This window comes from Podarcis bocagei (genome assembly GCF_964188305.1).
Source record: "Podarcis bocagei genome assembly, chromosome: 5".
In the NCBI taxonomy this organism is placed as follows: domain Eukaryota; kingdom Metazoa; phylum Chordata; class Lepidosauria; order Squamata; family Lacertidae; genus Podarcis; species Podarcis bocagei.
In genome coordinates this window covers 6,117,949-6,139,157 of record NC_138129.1, presented here as the reverse complement: position 1 = coordinate 6,139,157, position 21,209 = coordinate 6,117,949, and the positions used below count along the sequence as shown (strand labels likewise).

The 21,209-nt window shown below is 48.4% G+C and overlaps 1 protein-coding gene across 1 annotated transcript in view; it reads left to right on the top strand.

Annotated features, from left to right (window-relative positions):
- HELZ2 (helicase with zinc finger 2) overlaps positions 1-21,209 on the top strand; it is a 52,863-nt gene that overhangs the window by 15,639 nt on the left and 16,015 nt on the right. The window contains exons 2-11 of the mRNA XM_081195935.1: positions 558-1,676; positions 2,692-2,875; positions 3,714-3,821; positions 4,973-5,499; positions 6,372-7,004; positions 8,195-8,981; positions 12,832-12,907; positions 13,579-17,095; positions 19,666-19,751; positions 20,755-20,889. Of these exons, the coding sequence (XP_081052061.1) occupies positions 676-1,676; positions 2,692-2,875; positions 3,714-3,821; positions 4,973-5,499; positions 6,372-7,004; positions 8,195-8,981; positions 12,832-12,907; positions 13,579-17,095; positions 19,666-19,751; positions 20,755-20,889 (7,054 nt within the window). The 5' untranslated portion in view covers positions 558-675. The remainder of the gene's footprint in view (positions 1-557; positions 1,677-2,691; positions 2,876-3,713; positions 3,822-4,972; positions 5,500-6,371; positions 7,005-8,194; positions 8,982-12,831; positions 12,908-13,578; positions 17,096-19,665; positions 19,752-20,754; positions 20,890-21,209) is intronic.

The following is a 21,209-nucleotide window of genomic DNA, read 5'->3' as shown; positions in this document are numbered from 1 at the left end:
AAGGGCCCTAATCTGATGGGACAGAGCATTCCACCAGGTCGGAGCCATCACTGAAAAGGCCCTGACCCTGGTGGAGGATAGTCTGACTTCCTTAGGGCCCGGGACCTCTAAACTATGGTTATTCATGGACCTTAAGGTCCTCTGCGGGGCATACCAGGAGAGGCGGTCCCCCAGGGTTCCTTCCAACTCTACTGTTCTACTATTCTATGAGCAACAACAACATACTTATACCCCACCCATCTGACCGTTTATTTCCTTGACATCTGATGGGAGGGCATTATTCAGGGCAGGTGCCACCACTGAGAAGGCCCTGTGCCTGGTTCCCTGTAGCTTCACTTCCCCAGTGCGGGAATCACCAGAAGGCCCTCGGAGCTGGACCTCAGTGTCTGGGCTGAATGATGGGGGTGGAGATGCTCTATCCCTGAGGCTGTTTAGGGCTTCTTAAAACTGTGGACTTTTAAAAACAGTTCTGAATAAAACGCTAATTGCTTATGAAAAAGAAGGGCTGACTTGTTTCAAGGCAGATTCCTTAATCTCCTCTTGTTGTTAATTTTTAGGAGTTTTGAGAGCTGCGACGGGAGCTACCCTTCGCTGGGCATCCGTAGCTGCCTTGGATCGACATCTCACAGAACCGATTATTCTCTGCTGTGTGAGCTCATAGGACCTTTTCAAAAGATGCCCCTGTTGAACGGGGCGGTTGCGACACCGCTGGACGGTCTCCAGCAGCAACTCACCTTACACCTGGCTTGCTCAAAATGTGCCCAGCAGGAGAACGAGAGCACCTACAGGTTGAAGGAGGTGGCACACCGCTGCATGATGGAGATTCTCCTGGGCCGGCGCAGAGGCAAACGGGGGAAGCTGTGGCGAAAGGTAGACAGGCGTCCCAGCTTCCCAAACCCCACGCACTACGACGTCTGCAGGTATTACATCGCCGGCTTGGGTTGCACCAAGCACCGCAACCGCTGCACCTTCGCTTGGAGCTGGGAGGAGGTGTTAGTGTGGACGTTCGAGCGCGCCAACAACATGGAAAGGCGGGCCCTGAAGAGGCTGGTGCAGCAGGCACAGGTCGGCAGCTCCGCCAACGGCCTTTCCAGACCTCCGGCTCTCAGCATCTCGGAGGAAATCCGGAGTGAGTTCGGGGGCCGTTTCCAGGAGATCTGCCGGGTCTGCTTTTACCAGACCCCACAGAGGATCTCTGTTAAGGACTCGGCGCCAGCTTGCCAGGGGCACTGGGGATCCCTTTTGGTCCACGTGATCTCTGACGGCAAGAAGAAGGAGCAGTACACGGAAGTCCGGCCCTGCCCAGGAGGCTTGAAGAAGTTCAGCTACTGCAGATACGTCTCCGCCGGCAAACCTTGCCGCCACACTGTTCACCGGTGCAACTACTCCCACAGCGACGTGGAGCAGGCCGTCTGGGAGGCGGAGGCGAACCGAGGCTTGTTGCGCAGAGATCTCCTCCATCTGCCAGGGGTGGAGAGCAAGCCGGGCGAGGAGGTCTTGCAGCCCAGCGTGCAGTTCTACTGCAGGGTCTGCCTGGTGACCTGCAACTCCCAGGAGTCCTTTGAGAACCACTGCTCCTCTGTGGAGCACACCCAGATGATTGCCACGGACCCCGTGACTGAGTGGGCTCACCGCGCCCCTCCCTACGGCCTGACGGCTTTTGCCCTTTGCAAAAGGTAAGCGCTGCAGTTATTCTTTCCTGGGCCCGGGTCTCTCTGGCGGCCAGGAGTGCATTTGCGTGGTTAAAAGTTACATCCCAATTAGATTACTGCAATAAGGCATGTTTGGTGGAGATGGAGGACAGGGCCTTCTCGGTGGCTGCTCCCAAACTTTGGAACTCCTCCCACCCTGAGAAACCAGACTGGCTCCCTCCTTGTCCTTCCGACGGCAGGTGATGACTTTCTTGTTCTAAGTGGCTTGGGGGGGTCTGTCTGCTTTTAATAAAATGACTGGCGTTATTGCACTTATATGTATGACATCCGTAGAACCACAGAATTGCTGAGTTGGAAAAGACCCCAAGGGTCCTTATATAGTCCAAGCCCCTGTAATGCAGGAATCTCAGCATGCATATGTATTTAATTGTTTATTAATGATGGGTTTTTTGTTTTTAGCGGTAATTATTTTAACTGTAAACCACCTTGATGCTCTGTCAGGGAAAAAGCCAGAGTGTAAATAATAATAATAATACTAATGCTAATAATAATTTATTTATACTACACCCAGCCACTCAGGGCATCTCCCAACAGAACACTAAAAACAGAATAAAACTTCAAACTTTAAAAACTTCCCTAAGCAGGGCTGCCTTCAGATGTCTTCTAAAGGTCAGGTCGTTGTTTATTGCCTTGACATCTGATGGGAGGGCGTTCCACAGGGAGGGTGCCACCACTGAGAAGGCCCTCTGCCTGGTTCCCTGTAACCTCACTTCTCGCAGGGAGGGAACCGCCAGAAGGCCCTTGGAGCTGGATCTCAGCGTCCGGACTGAATGATGGATTTAACTCAGATTACCCAGAACAGTTTGCAGATTAGTTCCCATTCCACCTTTGCATCACTCAAAAGGTGACCCAGCCACCTATGATTTTTCAGTGCCCCTGGGTGTGGCTATACAAATTGAAGGGCATGGCTGTGCCAAAAGCACCTGTCTTGATTCTTTTATCCCATATGAGTCAACTCTGGGTTGGGGTCTTCCTGCAGAGTTGATGTCTGTGAATATGGGGAGGACTGCACGTACGCCCATTCTGCCCAGGAGCTGGAAGAATGGATTCAGCGGGCAAAGGTCTCTGAGAAGAACAAGCGGACCGCCAAGCAGTATGGCCTCCTTTCGTATCAGGACCGGCTTCTTGCTGAATACCAGGAAAGCCACAACGAAGTCTTAATCGTAAGTTTCACCATTTCTGCATATTCCATAAGTTTTGGTATCCATTCCTCCTTTGCTGGGACTTCTGCTTTTCCATTTTTGAGCAAGTAACATTCTTGCCGCCGGAGTCCAATTTAGGTAGTTCTGTCCCTATAATTCCCAAAAGAAAAGCTGCTGGGTTGGTTTGTTTTTTGCAAAGGTTATTTTAAACATCCTTTTAATTCATTTCCCAGTAAGCTTTAACCTTACTACAAGACCACCACATATGATAAAAAAGAACTTTCTTTCTCTTTACATTTCCAGCACTTATTTGATTTAGATTTATACATTTTTGCCAATTTACTCGGTGCTAGATACCAACGATATATTATTTTCATATCATTTTCTCTTAGACCATAACATGCTGTAAATTTTATATCCGTATTCCACAATCGCTCCCAGGCCTCCATGTCTATATTGTGACCAATATCTTTTGCCCAATGTATCACTGAGGATTTTCCTTGCTCATCCTTTGTCTCCCATTCCAGTAATATTTTATACATTTTAGACAGCACTTTTACATTACATTCCAACAGTTCTCTCTCCAGTTGAGATATTGGTTCCCCAAACCCTCATAATCCTATCTTTCTTAAATACCTCATTCAAATGACGATATTGTAACCATGTTGTTTATTTCCCTGATAATTCCTTAAATTCTTTTAATTCATACTCACCTCCCTCTTGTTTTGATAAATTTCTATAAGTAGTCCTAGAGGGATCTTTTTTCTGAACGGTGACGAAAAGGGGGAAGGCTCCCATCTCATCTGGCCAGGCCATTGGCTACTGGCCGCTTGGCTCATCTGATTGCCTCTCTCACCAGATTTCCGAGGATGTTGACGGCGTTAAGGTCACCTGTCCACAACCTCTGCGCGTGCAGTCGGAGGACAAGAAGATGCGCTATCGATGGGTTTTCACTGTTCATTCCAAGGTAAGCTTGAGAAGGCAAAATAAATCCTAGAGATGCTGAAGGAGGGAGTCTCATATCCTTAGTTTAGGAAGATAGGGCTGGATTAAACCACCCCATTCTGCAGGTGGGAGTGCGTGCCAGAGTAATAATAATAATAATAATAATAATTTTTTATTTATATTGTGTCCTTCCTGGTTCAAATACCAGGCGCAGGGAGGCTAACAACAAATTTAAAACACTTAATTGTAAAAGCAGAATGAAATACAATGTAAAAACATGAATAACAATAAAATTCAAAATTCAGAAATCAATTTAGGTGAAATAAGCATTAGATAATCCCAAGGGGCTAGCTGGCTGAATTGGTCCTACTTGGGCCAGCGAGGAGGCCAGGGGAGAATTAGCTGTGGGGTCTCAGAGAGAGTGATCTTCATAAAAAGGGGAGGGGAAGGGAAGAGAAAGGAAATAAAAGATCAGGCTGAATTCAAATTAAAGGCCAGGCAGAATAGCTCTGTCTTACAGGCATACAGTGGTGCATGTTCTGGTTATCTCCCGCTTGGACTACTGCAATGCGCTCTACGTGGGGCTACCTTTGAAGGTGACCCAGAAACTACAACTAATCCAGAATGTGGCAGCTAGACTGGTGACTGGGAATGGCCACCGAGACCGCATAACATCGGTCTTGAAATGCCTACACTGGCTCCCAGGACGTTTCCGAGCACAATTCAAAGTGTTGGTGCTGACCTTTAAAGCCCTAAACGGCCTCGGTCCAGTATACCTGAAGGAGCGTCTCCACCCCCATCGTTCTGCCCGGACACTGAGGTCCAGCTCTGAGGGCCTTCTGGCAGTTCCCTCCCTGCGAGAAGCGAGGTTACAGGGAACCAGGCAGAGGGCCTTCTCGGTAGTGGCGCCCACCCTGTGGAACGCCCTCCACCAGATGTCAAAGAGAACAGACTTTTAGAAGACATCTGAAGGCAGCCCTTTTTAGGGAAGCTTTTAATGTTTGATGTATTACTGTATTTTAATATTTGGTTGGAAGCTGCCCAGAGTGGCTGGGGAAGCCCAGCCAGATGGGCGGGGTATACATAATGAATTATTATTATTATTATTATTATTATTATTATTATTATTATTATTACGTGACGTGAGATAACATGGCCGCCTTCCAATTTCAGAAGCCGCTGGTGCATGTGGCCCTGCTGAAGCGTGTTCCTGGTGCTACCTTCTACCTGGCAGGGAGCGGGCTCAAGCGAGGTCTCACCTACGCCTCGGGAGAAAGATTCAAGGCTGTACGGGCGTCTCCGCCGGCGACGGAGGTGGAGGTGTGCCTGGAGTGCCAGACCTTCGGTGTCTATGAGCAGTGGCTGGTGTTCGACTTTGGCGCGCGCCCGGTCCTGCTCCGGAAGCTGCAGGCCCGGGTGGGGCAGAGGGAGGCCGCCTGGCAAGTGGACCCGTCATCCGCGGGGCAGAGCAGCCGCTTCGTGGACTTTGAGCGGTGGCACAGCGGCAACCGGGTGGTGGTGCCCAGCGTGGAGCGCACCGGGCAGGAGCTGGAGCTACTGGCCAAGTACAAGGCCCCGTCGCTCTCCCTGGACTTCCAGCGTGGTGCCCAGGGCAAGCCCATCGCCCGCCTGAACTACCGCGAGCAGATGCACAACTTCCTGTTCAGGGAGGAAGAGGCGCAGGAAGCGCTGATTGCCAAGTGAGTGAGGCCAAGGTGGCCTGAGGTGTGCGGCTTGCTTTTTTAGCCTCAGCTTTCCCTTCTGCATTATGGGGGTAATAATACAGGGTTGTTGTCTCTAGGAGATAATGTAATACAGGGATGTCCAACTCCCAAGAGACTGTGATCTACTCACAGAATAAAAAAGTGGGAGTGATCTACCCATTTTTTTGCGGGGGGGGGAATAGATAAATAATAAGTCATCCCGCCAGTGGAGACTCAGTCTTCCGCTCTTCAAATTGTACGCAGATAAAGGAAAGAGGGAGGGGTAGCCAAATGCTCCTTTTTAGGTAAAGGTAAAGGGACCCCTGACCATTAAGTCCAGTCGTGGCTGACTCTGGGGCTGCGGCGCTTTATTGGCCAAGGGAGCTGGGCGTAAAGCTTCCGGGTCATGTGGCCAGCATGACTAAGCCGCTTCTGGAGAACCAGAGCAGCACACGGAAACGCCGTTTACCTTCCCGCCGTTCACCTTTATTTATCTACTTGCACTTTGACGTGCTTTCAAACTGCTAGGTTGGCAGGAGCAGGGACCGAGCAACTGGAGCTCACCCCGTCGTGGGGATTCGAACCGCCAACCTTCTGATCGTCAAGCCCTGGACTCTGTGGTTTAACCCACAGTGCCATCCATGTCCCTTTTTACCCGCAGACAAAAATGAGCCTGTGATCGACTTCTGACAACCGGGGGCCGACCTGTCGATTGCAGTCTACCTGTTTATTATTATTACTATTTAGCATACATTTAGCTTTGATCATTCAAGATTTTAAATTCATGCCTCTTTGTCCATCTTGCCTCCTCCCCTTCTTCCCAACCTCTTTCCCTACTCTTTGATCCCCCCTCTTGTTCTGATATACAGGCTCAACTTCCAAGTGACCATCTCCATTCAGCAGATGATGGAGACCCTTTCCATGGGGATAAGGTGTGCACCCCCAGGAGAGCTCTTTGCCCACCTCCCCACCCCTTACTCCCTGACCCCGGACTCCGACGAAGGCTACCTCCTCTACCGCATGGTCAAAACTGCCTTCCTGGCCCCGGACCCTCCGGCCAACAACCGCGTCTTTGAGGTCTCCGTTGAGATGAAGGCCGAGAAGAGCATCTGGCTTCTCCTGCCCAAGCGCTGCTGCGTGGAGCTGGGTCTCTGTGCGGACATGTCCCTCAAGGTGGAGGTCCAGTTCCAGATTGACCAGCTCCAATTCCGGCAGTGGCACTGGGCCGTGGACCAGCTGAAGGACGAGAAGCTTGTCTTCCCCGACGTCGCGGCCTGCTCCATCCCACGACCCCTCGGTCAGGTTCTCCTGCAGAGGGCCAACAAGAAGCAGAGCCAAGCCATCTCCTTCATCACCGGGCAGGCGGCTGGGGTCCGGCAAGTGCCGCCTCTCTTGATCTACGGGCCCTTTGGGACCGGGAAGACCTACACCTTGGCCATGGCCACCTTGGAGATCATCAAACAGCCAAAGACCCGCGTCCTGATTTGCACCCACACCAACAGGTGAGTTGGGTCCTTGGAGAGGAGATGGCTTTGCTTCTGAGTACCAAAGGGTGGAAACCACAGGAGAATTCAGGGAATCAGATCCCTTTACCTTTTTAATGTGCTTTAAAGGTACATTGGAAGCTCTTTAAAACATAGCATCATAGAATTGTAGAGTTGGAAGGAACCCTGGGGGTCATCTAGTCCAATCCCCTGCAATGCAGGCATCTCAGCTAGATGATCCATGGCCGATGGCCATCCAAGCGCTGATTAAAAACCTCCAAGGAAGGAGAGTCACTGCTTCAGGCCCTAAGGGCCTCTGGAGCAGGAGAAAACAAGCTTGCTCCATCCTCCATGTGACAATGTTTCAGAAGCATTTTTTAGTTCCTTTAGCTGCTTGATATTATCATAGCATGGCAGAGGTGGAAGGGATCCCAAGGGTCAACTAGTCAAACCCCCCACAATGCAAGGATCCTGCCCACAGCCAGCCCTGGATGGGCTCCAAATGCCAGCCTTCTGGTTACCATTGCAGTTCTGCATGGTGTGGAGAAAGGGGAGACAGAAATGTGTTGCTCACACTCTCGTAACACTGATATGAGATCCACACCATGCAGCCCTTTCAATAGGTAAAGTCTAAAGGGCTGTCTAAAGGGACGTGGGTGGTGCTGTGGGTTAAACCACAGAGCCTAGGACTTGCTGATCAGAAGGTTGGCAGTTCAAATCCCTGCGACGGGGTGAGCTCCTGTTGCTCGGTCCCTGCTCCTGCCAACCTAGCAGTTCGAAAGCACATCAAAGTGCAAGTAGATAAATAGGTACCGCTCCAGCGGGAAGGTAAACGGCGTTTCCATGCGCTGCTCTGGTTCGCCAGAAGTGGCTTAGTCATGCTGGCCACATGACCCGGAAGCTGTGCGCCGGCTCCCTCGGCCAATAAAGCGAGATGAGCGCCGCAACCCCAGAGTCGGCTACGACTGGACCTAATGGTCAGGGGTCCCTTTACCTTTACCTAAAGGGCTGTCACATGGAGAGTGTCTGCCTTGGAAGCAAAAGGTTCAATCCCTGTGGCATCTCCGTGAGGAGTTACTCGTGCTCAAAATCCTGCAGTGCTGCTGCCAGTCCGTGTAGACAGCATGGAGCTGCATGGACCAACGGTCTGATTTGTTACAAGCTCTGTGTTTTTAAATGGTTGCAGTAAACCCATCTTATTTCCCCAGTGCCGCCGATATATACATCCGCGAGTATTTCCACGATTACGTGACATCCGGGCACCCCGAGGCCGTCCCGTTAAGGGTCGTGTACATCAAACGTAGGATCAATGTGATAGACCCCACCGTGAAGCTCTACTGCTGCTTCTCCCAGAACCGAGACTCCTTCCGCCTCCCCACAAAGGAAGAACTGGGTCGGCACAGGATCATCATCACCACTGCCATGCAGTCCCGGGAGCTTGGGCTGACCCCTGGCTATTTCAGCCACATCCTGATCGACGAAGCTGCCCAGATGCTGGAGTGCGAGGCCCTAGTCCCCCTCTCCCTGGCCACCTTCGAGACCCGCATCATCCTCGCGGGGGACCATATGCAGACGACCCCCAAGCTGTTCTGCCTGCAGGCCGGGGAGCAGTCGGCCGACCACACGCTGCTGAACCGCCTCTTCCAATACTACCAGAAGGAGAAGCACGAGGTGGCCTTGAAGAGCAGGATCATCTTCAACGAGAACTACCGCTCCGCGGCGAGCATCATCGACTTCGTTTCCAGGCACTTCTACATTGGGAAAGGGGACGCCATCCGCGCCATGGGGAACATCCCTCCGCACCCCGAGTTCCACCCGCTCATGTTCTGCCATGTCGCCGGTTCCGCCGAGTGGGATGCCTCCATCAGCTCCTGGCGCAACGCCTCCGAGATCGGGCAGGTGGTGGAGAAGGTGGAGGAGATGGCTCAGAGGTGGCCGGATCAATGGGGAGAGCGGGACTTCAGGAGGATATGCGTGGTCTCTTATGGGATCCAGGTGCGTCATGAGGGTTACTGCGTGGTTGGGACTGTGCGTAATCAGTCATACTAACAGGCTAAAAAACAGTTTCTATCCGTGGGCTGTTAGGCTGCTGAATGGAAAATAATATAGTGCAACTGAGTTTTGGGGTTGGTGTGTTGGGCGGCAAGCACACAAAGTGCAAAAGGATTGAGTGTTTGTGTGTAGGGGGGAGGCTTGGTTAATTTCATTGTACACAGGTTGTACATTGACAATAAAGGTATCACAGTGGTACCTCTGGTTGCGAATGGGATCCCTTCTGGAGGCCCGCTCGCAATCTGATAGAGATGCAACCCCCGTCTGCGTGGGTCACGACTCGCCGCTTCTGCGCATGTGTGTGACATCCTTTTTCGCATCTGCACATGCGCGAGCGGCAAAACCCGGAGGTAATCCTTTCCAGTACTTCCGGGTTGCCACGGGATGCAACCTGAAAACGCTCAACCTGAAGCAAACGTAACATGAGGTACGACTGTATTATTATTATTATTATTATTATTATTATTATTATTATTATTATTATTATTAATTATTATTATTATTATTATTATTATTATTATTTATGTGCTCAGTGACAGGAGGAGCAACATTTCTTATTAGAATTTTTTTATTCAGTTTTACATATAACATTTACACCAGACATACCCAACTTTCGGCCCTCCAGAAGTTTTCGCCTACAACTCCCATGATCCCTAGCTAACAGGACCAGTGGTCAGGGATGATGGGAACTTTATTGCCCGGTCACCAAGACATTTAAAAAAACCAAAGAATGCTTGCTTTATAAGCCAGGAGGTTTGTATGCAGCAAGACCAAAGCTAAAGCTCTCCAAAGCCAAATCTTGCAAGCATGCAAAATAACCACATGCAAAATAAATTGGGGAAATATTGCAGGTGAGAGCAAAGTTCCATCCTACCCAACAGTAGCCAGCAAGATGAGGATAACTATCCCAAACATTGATATGGAGACTGCTAATTACAAGTGCTCCTGTTAAGACCTTTTTATTTGCCCAAGCCTATTCTCTTTTTTAAAAAATAATATTTATTGAGACAGATAGGTAGCCGTGTTGGTCTGCCATAGTCAAAATAAAAAAATTCCTTCCAGTAGCACCTTAAAGACCAACTATCTGCCAATCTCCCATTCCCACCACCCTTCTGAGTAATACCCCTCCCCACCTTCTCACTATATAGAAGGATCTGGCAACTTCTGTTTCAGTGTATCTGAAGAAGTGTGCGTGCACACGAAAGCTCATACCCAGAACTAACTTAGTTGGTCTTTAAGGTGCTACTGGAAGGAATTTTTTTATTTTTATTTATTGAAAGTTTAAGATTACAGAAAAAAATGAGAAAAAAGAGAAAAAAGAAATTAAACAATACAAGTCAATACATATAAAAAAGGAATAAAAGAACAAAACACACAATACATCAAAACAAAAAACAAAAGCAATTTTTTTTAAAAAAACAAATCCAATATTTCCATATCTTTATCTTTCATTAACTTGTTTGATCGACCTCCTCACACCTCCCCTTTTTGTATTCTAGTTACTAATTATTTCAGCAAATCCTTTCCATCTTTCACTATTTTCTGTCATTTAATTGTCTTAATTTATTTTAACCTTATCTTACCATAAAGAACCCTAAAACTTAAAACTTATTTGTACATAACTCCTTATAACATTTCTACTAAAGCCATATAGTTTCGTTCCAACATTCTTCTAACACTCATTAATTTTACAATATTTCTCTAAATAATTTTTAAAAATTTCTTCCAATCTTCATCCACCGTCTCTTCTCCCTGGTCTCGGGTTCTGTCAGTCCTTTCTATCCATTCCATCTAGTCCATCAACCTGGTAATCTTCTATCCAAGGCTCTTAACTCTTTTCCATGTCCCTTCAGATCTTCTTCATATTTATACCTGCACTTTACTTTGTCTCCTGCTGATCTTGTTCTTAATTTCCTTCCTTTGTCACTGAGGAGTAGATCTCGGGGAGACTCCAACCTAACAATGTCTTTATCCCTTCTCGACAGATCAGCCCATTCTCCATAAACAGAACTAAAATCCAAAGGATATTTCAGAACATGTTTCAAAATCCCTCCAAAGTTAAAGTCCCCCGCCACTCCAATCTCCCCCTGACCCAAAACCAGATCCCAAAAGCCAGAACATCACTGCATAAGGGGATCTTTCCAACTTTCCTTCTCCAATCCAAGCGGGACTCCATCTCTCCAAATCTGGCTTTCTCCAGATTTGGTCTTCAAAAACAACAGCTTATGTTCATACAAGGCCGAGGCTCTCTCCACTTGTATTACTTGAGGTTCAACAACAACCTCCTCCTTTGTCTTTTCCACAGCTTGCCATGTCAAAGCAGATTCCTGGGTCGGTTCCTGAGTAGTTTCTGTATAAGTATTCACTTTTTGTCCCAAATCAATCCTTTTTTGTCCAAAATTGTCAATGCTAGTAGTCATCGCATCCATCTTCTCATGAAGCTGTTCCAATAAGGCACTTGTTTTACAAAAAGCAATCACTAAGGCTTCTTCTGTCCACATTCTTGTCCAAGGTCAATGTCTAGTTCTCACGGTCTTTAATCTCTGCAGCTGGAGAATTCCCCAACTCCACTCCTGCAACAGTTTCAAAAACTCCCTCTAGGGGAAACAATTTCTATTTGTATCCGTCCTTTTAAAAGCAGGTCCAGCAACAAAGTTAACAAAGTTAATTTCGATTTTCAGATATTTTGCTCCTTTTAAGTGCAAAAGGAAACATTGGAATCAATATGTTTCTCTTACTTAACTATCTGTCAACATACGTTTTATTCACAGAGGAACTTTCCCAAAAGATCGGTCTTCCTGGCAGCCCCTTCCCAGGTTCGAAACGGTGGTAATTTATCTTTCTTCACTCTCTCTCCTGCAGGCTTAAACAATCTAAACTTTCCCCCTCTTCTCCTGCTTCCAAGTGGGGTTTAGTAATTTTAACCAATGGAGATTTAATCCTTTACAGAAGACTTTCCAGACTTTAGCTTGCAATGTTTTTGCTTCAATCTATTTACAAAAGCGGAAGGTGGACTTCCTGTTTGGAACCTTCCCGCTTCGGTGCCAAATTAAAGATGTGTAGAGATCCAATTTTCCGTTCTACTCACGGGTAGTTGTTTAAAGTCCAATTGTCCACAGGAAAAAGTCAGCGCTCTCCGGCAACAGCAATGCGGCTTCACTCCGTGAAAAGAGCAGTCGATTCGAAGCACCGTGCCGCTCACCCCACGTCGCTCCGGATCCCCGAAACCGGGTTTCCCCGCGAGTAGGGGAGGCGCAAAAGGTGCCAGCCGAATCCCACGTCCACAGGCTTCTCCCGCGTGTGGTTTTTAATGGGTCTCCGCCTCGCCGTGGCGGTCCAGACCCTAATTTCCACGAAGCGGATTCCTCCCGATCAGAGGAAATCCGCCATTGCCGGAGGCGCTAACCCGGAAGTCTCTGCCCAAGCCTATTCTCAACAACATTTTTAATTATTGCCCACTGATTCTCTTTGGGCATTGTCCTGTTATTTTAACTGTGATTATGTTCTGTGTTGCATGTTTATTTTTGCTTCCCTGTGCACTGCTCTGATAATTTACTGTGCGATCAGTTTAGAACTCCTTTGAAGCAATAAATCAGTAGCAAGCATTGCCAACTCCCCACTCTCTTGACATGCTTCCAACAGCTACATGAGAGGCAGAAATGCAGCAGGACCCGTAATGGCAAAAAATGTACATCCCTCATGCAAGGGAGCCTTGCTGCAGAAGGACGCAACCAGCCTTGTTAAAGCCACCTGCCTGTTGGTGAACTGACCGGCTCCTCTTTATTTTCACCAGGTGAATGTAATAAGACAGGAGCTGAGGAAGAAGCGCCTGGGGGACGTGGTGGTGGAGGGCTACGAGAATCTGCCAGGTTGGTACTTGCCCAGCTGCCAGGTGTGCTTGAAGCCAAAGAAGGGAACCACAGCTTATGAGAAATAAGGACGCTATCCCATAACCCTTTCCAAGCAGCCACTCCCTGTCACAGGGGTGGGCCAGAGCTCAGTGACAGAGCACCCTTTCACCACTGCCTGTCAATGTAGACAATGCTCTGCTAAATGGACCACTGACCTGACTTGATCTAAGGCAACTTCCTATGGTCCTAGGTCTTAGCTTGGCTATAGAGCATCCCATTTTGCATGTCCCAGATTAAAACCCTGGTTGGTGCCTTCAAGTAGGGCTGGAGCAGCTTCTATCCCCCGCCAGAAACCCTGGAGAGCCACTGCCAGTTAGAGTAGACATCACTGAGCTATGTGAACCCAATGTTCTCGATCCAGCTAAGTCCTGCTGAAATCAATGGAAATCCTGTGAGTAGGGCTTAGTTGCGATACAAGTCTAGGTTGCATTGGACTTGGTTGGATCGAATTATATGTTTTAGACCACCTCTCAGTTCCCACCTTTAGCCTTTCCCTCCATGATGAGATTGTGGCAAATCTGGATCCCGTTTGAGGGACTCTTGACTGTATCTACCTCTGCTTCATGGTCTCCATTTGGAAGCCGCAACCCTTTCCATTTCCTTGCAATTCTGTCTTGTTTTTAAAACAGGGAGGGAGTTCCGCGTTATCATCATCAGCACCGTTCACACTAGGGAGAGCCTCTGCCACGTCAACTGCTCCCACCTGGAATTCTTCAACGATGCTCGGATGCTGAACACCATCATGACGAGGGCCCAGTCCCAGGTCATTGTCGTGGGGGACGCAGTGGCTTTGTGTTCCTTCGGGCAGTGCAGCAAAGTCTGGAAAGGCTTTCTCAAGGAGTGCATTGACAAGAAGACCGTGACTCCTGAGACCTTGACGCTGGAGGAGATAAGGCAGGCGGTGTGCGACCGGGCCAGCTGGAACAGGGGGAGCCCCCAGCTTGAGGAAGACGGCAGCGACACCGAATCCTGGCTGTCGGATGCAGAGAGCTTGAACGTCGACGACCCCATATTGCAGGAGCTCCTGGACGAGAGCAAAGACATGGTGGTGACGGTCTCCGACGAAGGGCTGATGAACGTGAAGTCCGAGGTGGCCACTGTCCAAAGCAGCAGGCAGGAGTACATCAGCTTCCACCTGCAAACCATGAAGGAGTGTCTGCGCATGAACCCGAACATGTACAAGCGATGTGAGCTCATCAAGGAGCAATATGACCGAGCGTCTGCCTTCACTCTGGACGACGTCCCTCCCTTGAACATCCACATCAAAGGCCGGGTTCACTGTGGGATGGGCTTCACTGGGGACCAGGTCTTGGTGGAGATCCTGCAGCCCGGCCCAGGGAAGGCCACGGGCGAGGGAAGTCTCCGTGGGAAAGTGGTGGGGGTTCTGAAGAAGGCTGACCGGGACCGCATCTTCACCTGCATGATGGACGAGTTCGATCCCCGCGTCATGGTCCCCATTGACCAGACCGTCACCAAAATCTTCGTCCCGGGGCTGAGAGATGAACCCAATGTCATTCCCATCCGCAGGGTGGATCAAGGGGGCAAGATCAAGCTGAAGACCTGCAAGAAGATAACCCAAGAACTGAGGAGGAACTGCCTCTTTGTGGTCCAAGTCCTGAATTGGCGGAACGGCTTTTACTTCCCCTTAGGGATTATTACGGAGGTTCTTCCTCTGGCTAAGACCCTAGAGGAAGGGTTGCGTATCCTTGACACAGAATACTGCCTCAGGAGCAAACACCCACCCTCAGTGAACAAAGAGGTGGCCACAATCTCCTCTGGCAAGCTCTCTCTTACAAAGGGTAACCGGAAAGACCTTCGGGCTTACCTCACCTTCACCATAGACCCCCCAGGTGCAAGGGATCTGGACGATGCCATCAGTGTCCGAGACCTGGGTGACAAATATGAGATAGGGGTCCACATTGCCGATGTTGCTTCTGTGATCCCCAAAGGCTGCGCTCTCGATACGGAAGCGAAGAACCGGGGAGCCACCTATTACGCTCCCGGAAAGGAGCCGGTTTGCATGCTCCCGCCTCAGCTAAGCCAAGACCTCTGTAGTCTCCTGCCGCAGAAAGATAGGCCTGTGATCTCTCTCTTCGTCACGGTGGATAAGAAGACGGACCAGATGGCAAATGTCTCCTTTGCTGTGTCCACAATCTGCTCAGACCGGCAGCTGACCTATGAGGAGGCAGAGTGTATCATCAAAAACTGCTACAAGGCAGAGGCGCCATCCCTACACTTTGATACCCTGGAGGATTGTGTTGCGGTTGCGTACCACTTCTCCCGCGTACATCGGCTGTCCCGGCTTCATGAAGACTGTTATTATGATCAACTGGACGAGGAATGCCCTCTGGGCCAGAGGTGTTCCCACCAGATGGTTGAGGAGTTCATGATCATGTTCAACAGTTCCGTGGGCGAGTTCCTCACCAACAAGGCTTCCACCAGAGATCGAACCCCTCTGCGCTGCCAGGTGGAGCCCAACCCACAACAGATGGCTCAGATGAGGGACAAATACCGCGATATAATTCCTCTGTCCACCCACCTCTCCCATCATCTGGGAGCTGCAGCCAGAGGGGTCCACGTGGAGACCAGCGGGAAATTTACCCTCCTGACTTCATTGTGGGACCACCTCAAGTCAGCTGCCGATTCTTGCGATGTCCCCAAGATGCTTGACCTTATTACAACGGACGACATCCATCCCAAGCTGGCCCCGGCAAACATGGAGTTCCGGAAGCTTCTGTCCCGCTCATTTTTCCTTCGCTCCAATTCATCTCCTCAGTCCAAAGTGGGCCACTATTCCTTGCACGTGGACTCTTACACCTGGGCGACTTCCCCCATCCGACGCTACATGGACCTGATCCTCCAGCGCCACATCCTGTCTGTGATTTTAAAGAAGCCAGTGCAGTACTCCTCAGAGGACATTGAGTTCCTCTGCCACGATTTCAACAGGAAAAACAGCATGGCGAATGCCTATGAGAAGAAGGCCCACTCGCTGGAGATGGCGACTCAGCTGAAGCAACAAGCCCAACAGAAGGTTTCCTTTGTGATGTGCGTGGAAGGGATGGCCAAGAACTTCAGAATCATGTTTCCTCTCAACAAGGAGACCCTTCGAGACCCTCAACTCGTCAACTACAGAGCTCTTCAGCTGGTGGCACAACCGGCCTTCATCGAGGAACGGAGCAGCGTGAGGCTGATGTGGAAGAAGAGGATCTACTCCGTGGTGACCTCAAAGGAGTGCACTCCAAAGTCACCAGTGCTGTGGGACAAGAGCGTCTCCCTCTTCAACGTGCAGGCCTGGCGCAACCTCCTCGCAGCTGTCAGGAACAAAGATTATGAGGAGATGATCTCCCTGGTTGAGAAGGGCCACAGCACGCAGCTGAGGACTATGGGCCGGATGGAGAGAAGCAAGTGCTCACACTACGTAGAACTGTCCCTGGAGCTCAGCGCCGGAGATGTTTTGTGCCTCCAGCTCACCACCGATGTCCAGCGGGGCTTCCTGGTGCCGTCTTTGCAGCTGTGGTCTGTGGTCCCAGGCTTTGACGTATGTCTGCAGCACTCTGAGAGGCCCATCGACTGCTTCTCCAAATACGCCACTCTGGCCTCCAAGGATGTTTACAAGGATGCCTCCGATTATCGCAAAGTGTGGCTGCCCATCTCCGACATGGAAGCCGCCTCGTGCGCCGTGGCAGAAAACGACTCCATCATCGTGCACGACATCAAGATCTCCTGGGAGAAGCAGAGGTCAAAGAAAGGACACCTCCTGGGGACGTTCTCCTTGACCAAGGAGTTCATGAAGGAGTGCGCCATTGAAGTGCACCTCAGCCACTGCTACCTCTGCGTCCGCCTCTCGGGCCTGAAAGCTGATGGGGCCCAGGATGATGCAGAAGTCCTCAGCCGTGGCCTCCAGCAGCTCAGCTTGACTAAGGGAAGTGCTGAAGCTGGCAAATTCACTATCGACCCTGCTACGTACACCTGGGTGGCCCACGGGCGGACCAATGAGTTTGATGACAATGAGAAATCTGACCAGCGAGGTGCAACGATGGTGCGTTTCAGCATCCACTTTATGTCCATGGAAAAGATCCCTGTGGAGGTCACCCAGGAGACGTCAAGGTTCACCGTGGAGCTGATTCCAAAGTTGCTGCCTGATATGTAAGTCTATTGCTCCGAACCATTTTGGTTGTTCTACAGTTGAGTTTCAAGAACTTTTCATCATTGCGGGTCATATGGATAGGCAACAGTTCACAATATAATAATAATAATAATAATAATAATAATAATAATAATAATAATAATAATAATAATAAAATTTATACCCCGCCCTCCCCAGCCGAGACTGGGCTCAGGGCGGCTAACAACCAATAATAAAAACAAGTTGATTGAAATACAACTTAAAAAACAAGATTAAAATACAAAATGCAGCCTCATCACAGGAGGAGAAAGGAAAAAAGAAAGAGGGGGAGGGAATCAGACTGATTCTAAGCCAAAGGCCAGGCGGAACAACTCTGTCTTACAGGCCCTGCAGAAAGAAATCAGATCCTGCAGGGCCCTGGTCTCATGAGACAGAGCGTTCCACCAGGCCGGAGCCATCACTGAAAAGGCCCTGGCTCTGGTTGAGGCTAATCTAACTTCCTTAGGGCCCGGGACCTTTAGGGTGTTCCTATTTATGGACCTTGAGGCTCTCCGTGGGGCATACTGGGAGAGGCGGTCCCGTAGGTACGAGGGTCCTAGGCCGTGAAGGGCTTTAAAGGTCAAAAGCAGCACCTTAAATCTGACCCTGTACTCCACTGGGAGCCAGTGCAGCTGGAAAAGCACTGGGTAAATATGTTCCCATGGCAGGGACCCCATAAGGAGCCTCGCTGCAGCAGTTTTTCTAACCTGGTGCTGTCCAGTTGTTTACAACTCCCGTCAGCCCCAGCCGAGCTGATGGGAGTTGTAGTCCAAAATGTGGGGTGGGCACTAGGCCAGCAAAGGGCACAGCTTGCCAGTATTGGGCACAACTGGTTTGCAGCAAAGGCAGGAGAGTGCAGTTTCTTTTCTTCTTTTTTATTTTTTTTTTATTTCAATGCAAAATTATAACAAAAAAACAAACATTGAATCCAAAATAATACCATGCAAACAAGAAAAAAGAAGAAAACAGAACACACAAAAAAGAACAAAAAACACACACACATCTACAAATAAAACCATATCATCATTCTAATCTAATCTAATTACATACATAGACACATATTGATTTCCTTCCTTTGTTCTAAGACCTCAAAATTTTTGCTCTTAGTAAATTGTGTCTAATGTAGATTACTTCCATCATTGTAGTTTTTTACACCATTTTTCTTTTTCTTTAACCCTGTAAAGCATCATTCATTACATACCGATATACTTACTCCAGAACAATGTTTTTTCATATACTCTTTAGCACATCCCCATTCTTTTAATAACTTCTGGTCTGATTGTCCCCTTATGAATGCTGTGAGTCTTGCCAGATTTATATATTCACAAAATTTAATTTGCCATTCTTTCATTGATGAAATTTTTCTCCCTTTCCAATTTTTTTTTGCTATAAGAGAGTGCAGTTTCCATTGTGGTGCTCCCTTGCTTTCACTGCCATGGTGAGTAGCGGTGCTGTCACAGCTGGAAGTCCAGCAGAACAGCAAGGCCCCACCTCACATATGGGCACCAATGACCATGAAGCAAAATCTCCCCACTTTGAGACATTTCCACCACATATGGTGATTGTTCCTTCTTTCTCTTTATGCAAAAGCAACATTGGCCCGCTCCTGCTATACTTCCAAGGCCATTCTATGGCTATTTTAACACAGGGAGAGTTTGGCACAAGGGAGGATCTCAGTTTTATTGGCACTTAAAGCCAGACCTAAAAAATCAGCAGTTTCCAGAACAGTTTGAGAACTGCCAGCTTTCAAAATTTGCACTTTCCCTAATTGTGCAATGCTGTTTTCCAGCAAAGTAGCGCGTGCATGAGAAGGGCATACGTTGGTGAAGGTAACATTCTTGAATGCATGCTCTTAGACAAAATAAGTTTGCAGAAAGGTGCCTTTTATGCAAAAATTGCACACACAAATGTGTATATCTGGAAAAATTGCTGGTGTATTTTCACGAAGAGCTCTTTTAAAATCACACACTGACGCAGGGAATGCGAGGAACCAAATAATAATAATAATAATAATAATAATAATAATAATAATAATATATTAATAATTTATTATTTATACCCCGCCCATCTGGCTGAGTTTCCCCAGCCACTCTGGGCAGCTCCCAATCAAGTGTTAAAAACAATACAGCGTTAAATATTAAACACTTCCCTGAACAGGGCTGCCTTCAGATGTCTTTTAAAGATAGGATAGCTGCTTATTTCCTTCATATCTGAAGGGAGGGCATTCCACAGGGCGGGTGCCATTACCGAGAAGGCCCTCTGTCTGGTTCCCTGTAACCTCACTTCTCGCAATGAGGGAACCGCCAGAAGGCCCTCGGCACTGGATCTCAGTGTCCGGGCAAACAATGGGGGTAGAGACGCTCCTTCAGGTATACAATACAAGTACAGTACAAGATTAGAAAAATGACAAACCGAGAAATCAGCACATTCTCCCACCCCTAGCTGGAACCTTTCCAGACTCTCCACTTCCTTTTTTTTCTTTTTTTTCTTCCATGCCATCCTGCTTCTCATTGGCTTTAACCTCACACAACATTTCTTCCTTTTCCTGCAGCCGGAAGGAGAACGCCATTTGGAAACTGGAGCACGCGACTGAGCTTGCTCAGCAAATTGCCCTCGGCAAGGAAATCTCTGAAAAACGTAAGTGGAAGCAAACTATAGTGTTTTATAACAACCATAATAGTCTTTGATGCTCCAAAAGCAACCATGATTTGGATTGTGCATTATTTCAACATTGTATATTTACATTGTTCCAACGTGCCCAGGGATTTTTATGTTGAAGTTTGCATAAGAAATCTAATCCAATATTGTCACTGTCTATATTTTCCAATAATTAACTAGGGTTGATTGAGTCACGTGCCTTTTAACCGATTGACCAGTTGATTATCTACACAAATGAGTTTGCATATCACCAGAACCTGCATATTGGTTGTAATTTTGAGATGCTCAAAATAATAATAATCTTTAACGCTTTTGTCAGGGCTTGCAAGATTCAAGGTGCAATTGCGTGCACCCTGATCAGGATTTTGCTGTCAATTTGAGGCATCAACTCGGAACTAGGGGTGGGGGACAAATTTGCTCAGAGTGGGAGAATTTTTTCCTGGGGATTCAAGTACAGAGGGTTACACCCATTTCGCAGTTGGTCAGACTTCATTTTGTAACGCATTACAGGACAAAGCCCAGAGGGTTTAAAGAGTCCACTCCTGCTCTATACCAGGGTCTCCCGCTGTTTTGGGACTACAGTTCCCACCATCCCAGACCACTGGTCCTGCTAGCTAGGGATGATGGGAGTTGTAGTCCAAAAACAGCGGGAGACCCAAGTTTGGGAAACCCTGCTCTATGCCTGCTTGATGACTTTTTGCAGTTCCACCACCTTCAACAGTAATATATCACATTACATTACACCTTGTAATATAATGTAATAATGCATTGAATAACATTCAAAGCCCTCAAGATTCATACTTTAGTGTTGAGTGATACTTTAGGGAGGAGTGATACCATTTAAATGTGAAATTTTCACACGTTTTTTAAAATCAGAAAACGAAAAGTTTAGCAGATTTATGACTGAGCGCAGGTGAAAATGATGCAATTGATGTTTTGGATGTGTGTTTTACATTGTTGTTGTTGTTTTGAAAATACACAGCAGTGAGGCAGTCTAAGTTCTGGGCACTCAAAAGCTTTGATCTTCCTGGAAGCGTCCGGAAACTCAACCCGAGCCAGAACCGTGCCATTTCAGAGGCCTTGAGAAAGCCTTTCACACTCATCCAAGGCCCGCCAGGTGAGTTGACAGCATGGGGTGGTGGTGCGCAGTTGATTCTTGGTGGGGTGGGGGTTGGGGTGTCACTTATATTAAATCTGCCCCAACTGTTCCATGACTTTATTTATACATATCTCATTAAAAATCCCATTAGAAGTTCAGTAGAACCAGCGCCAAGTCAGGGATATCTGTGCTGGTAGCTTAGTCGTAGAGCATGAGACTCTTTATCTCAAAGAGTGGTGCGTTCCAGCTCCATGTTGGGCAAAAGATTCCATCATTGCAGGAGGTTAGACTAGATGACCCTTGTTTTCCCTTCCAACTCTATGATTTTGTACCGGCAT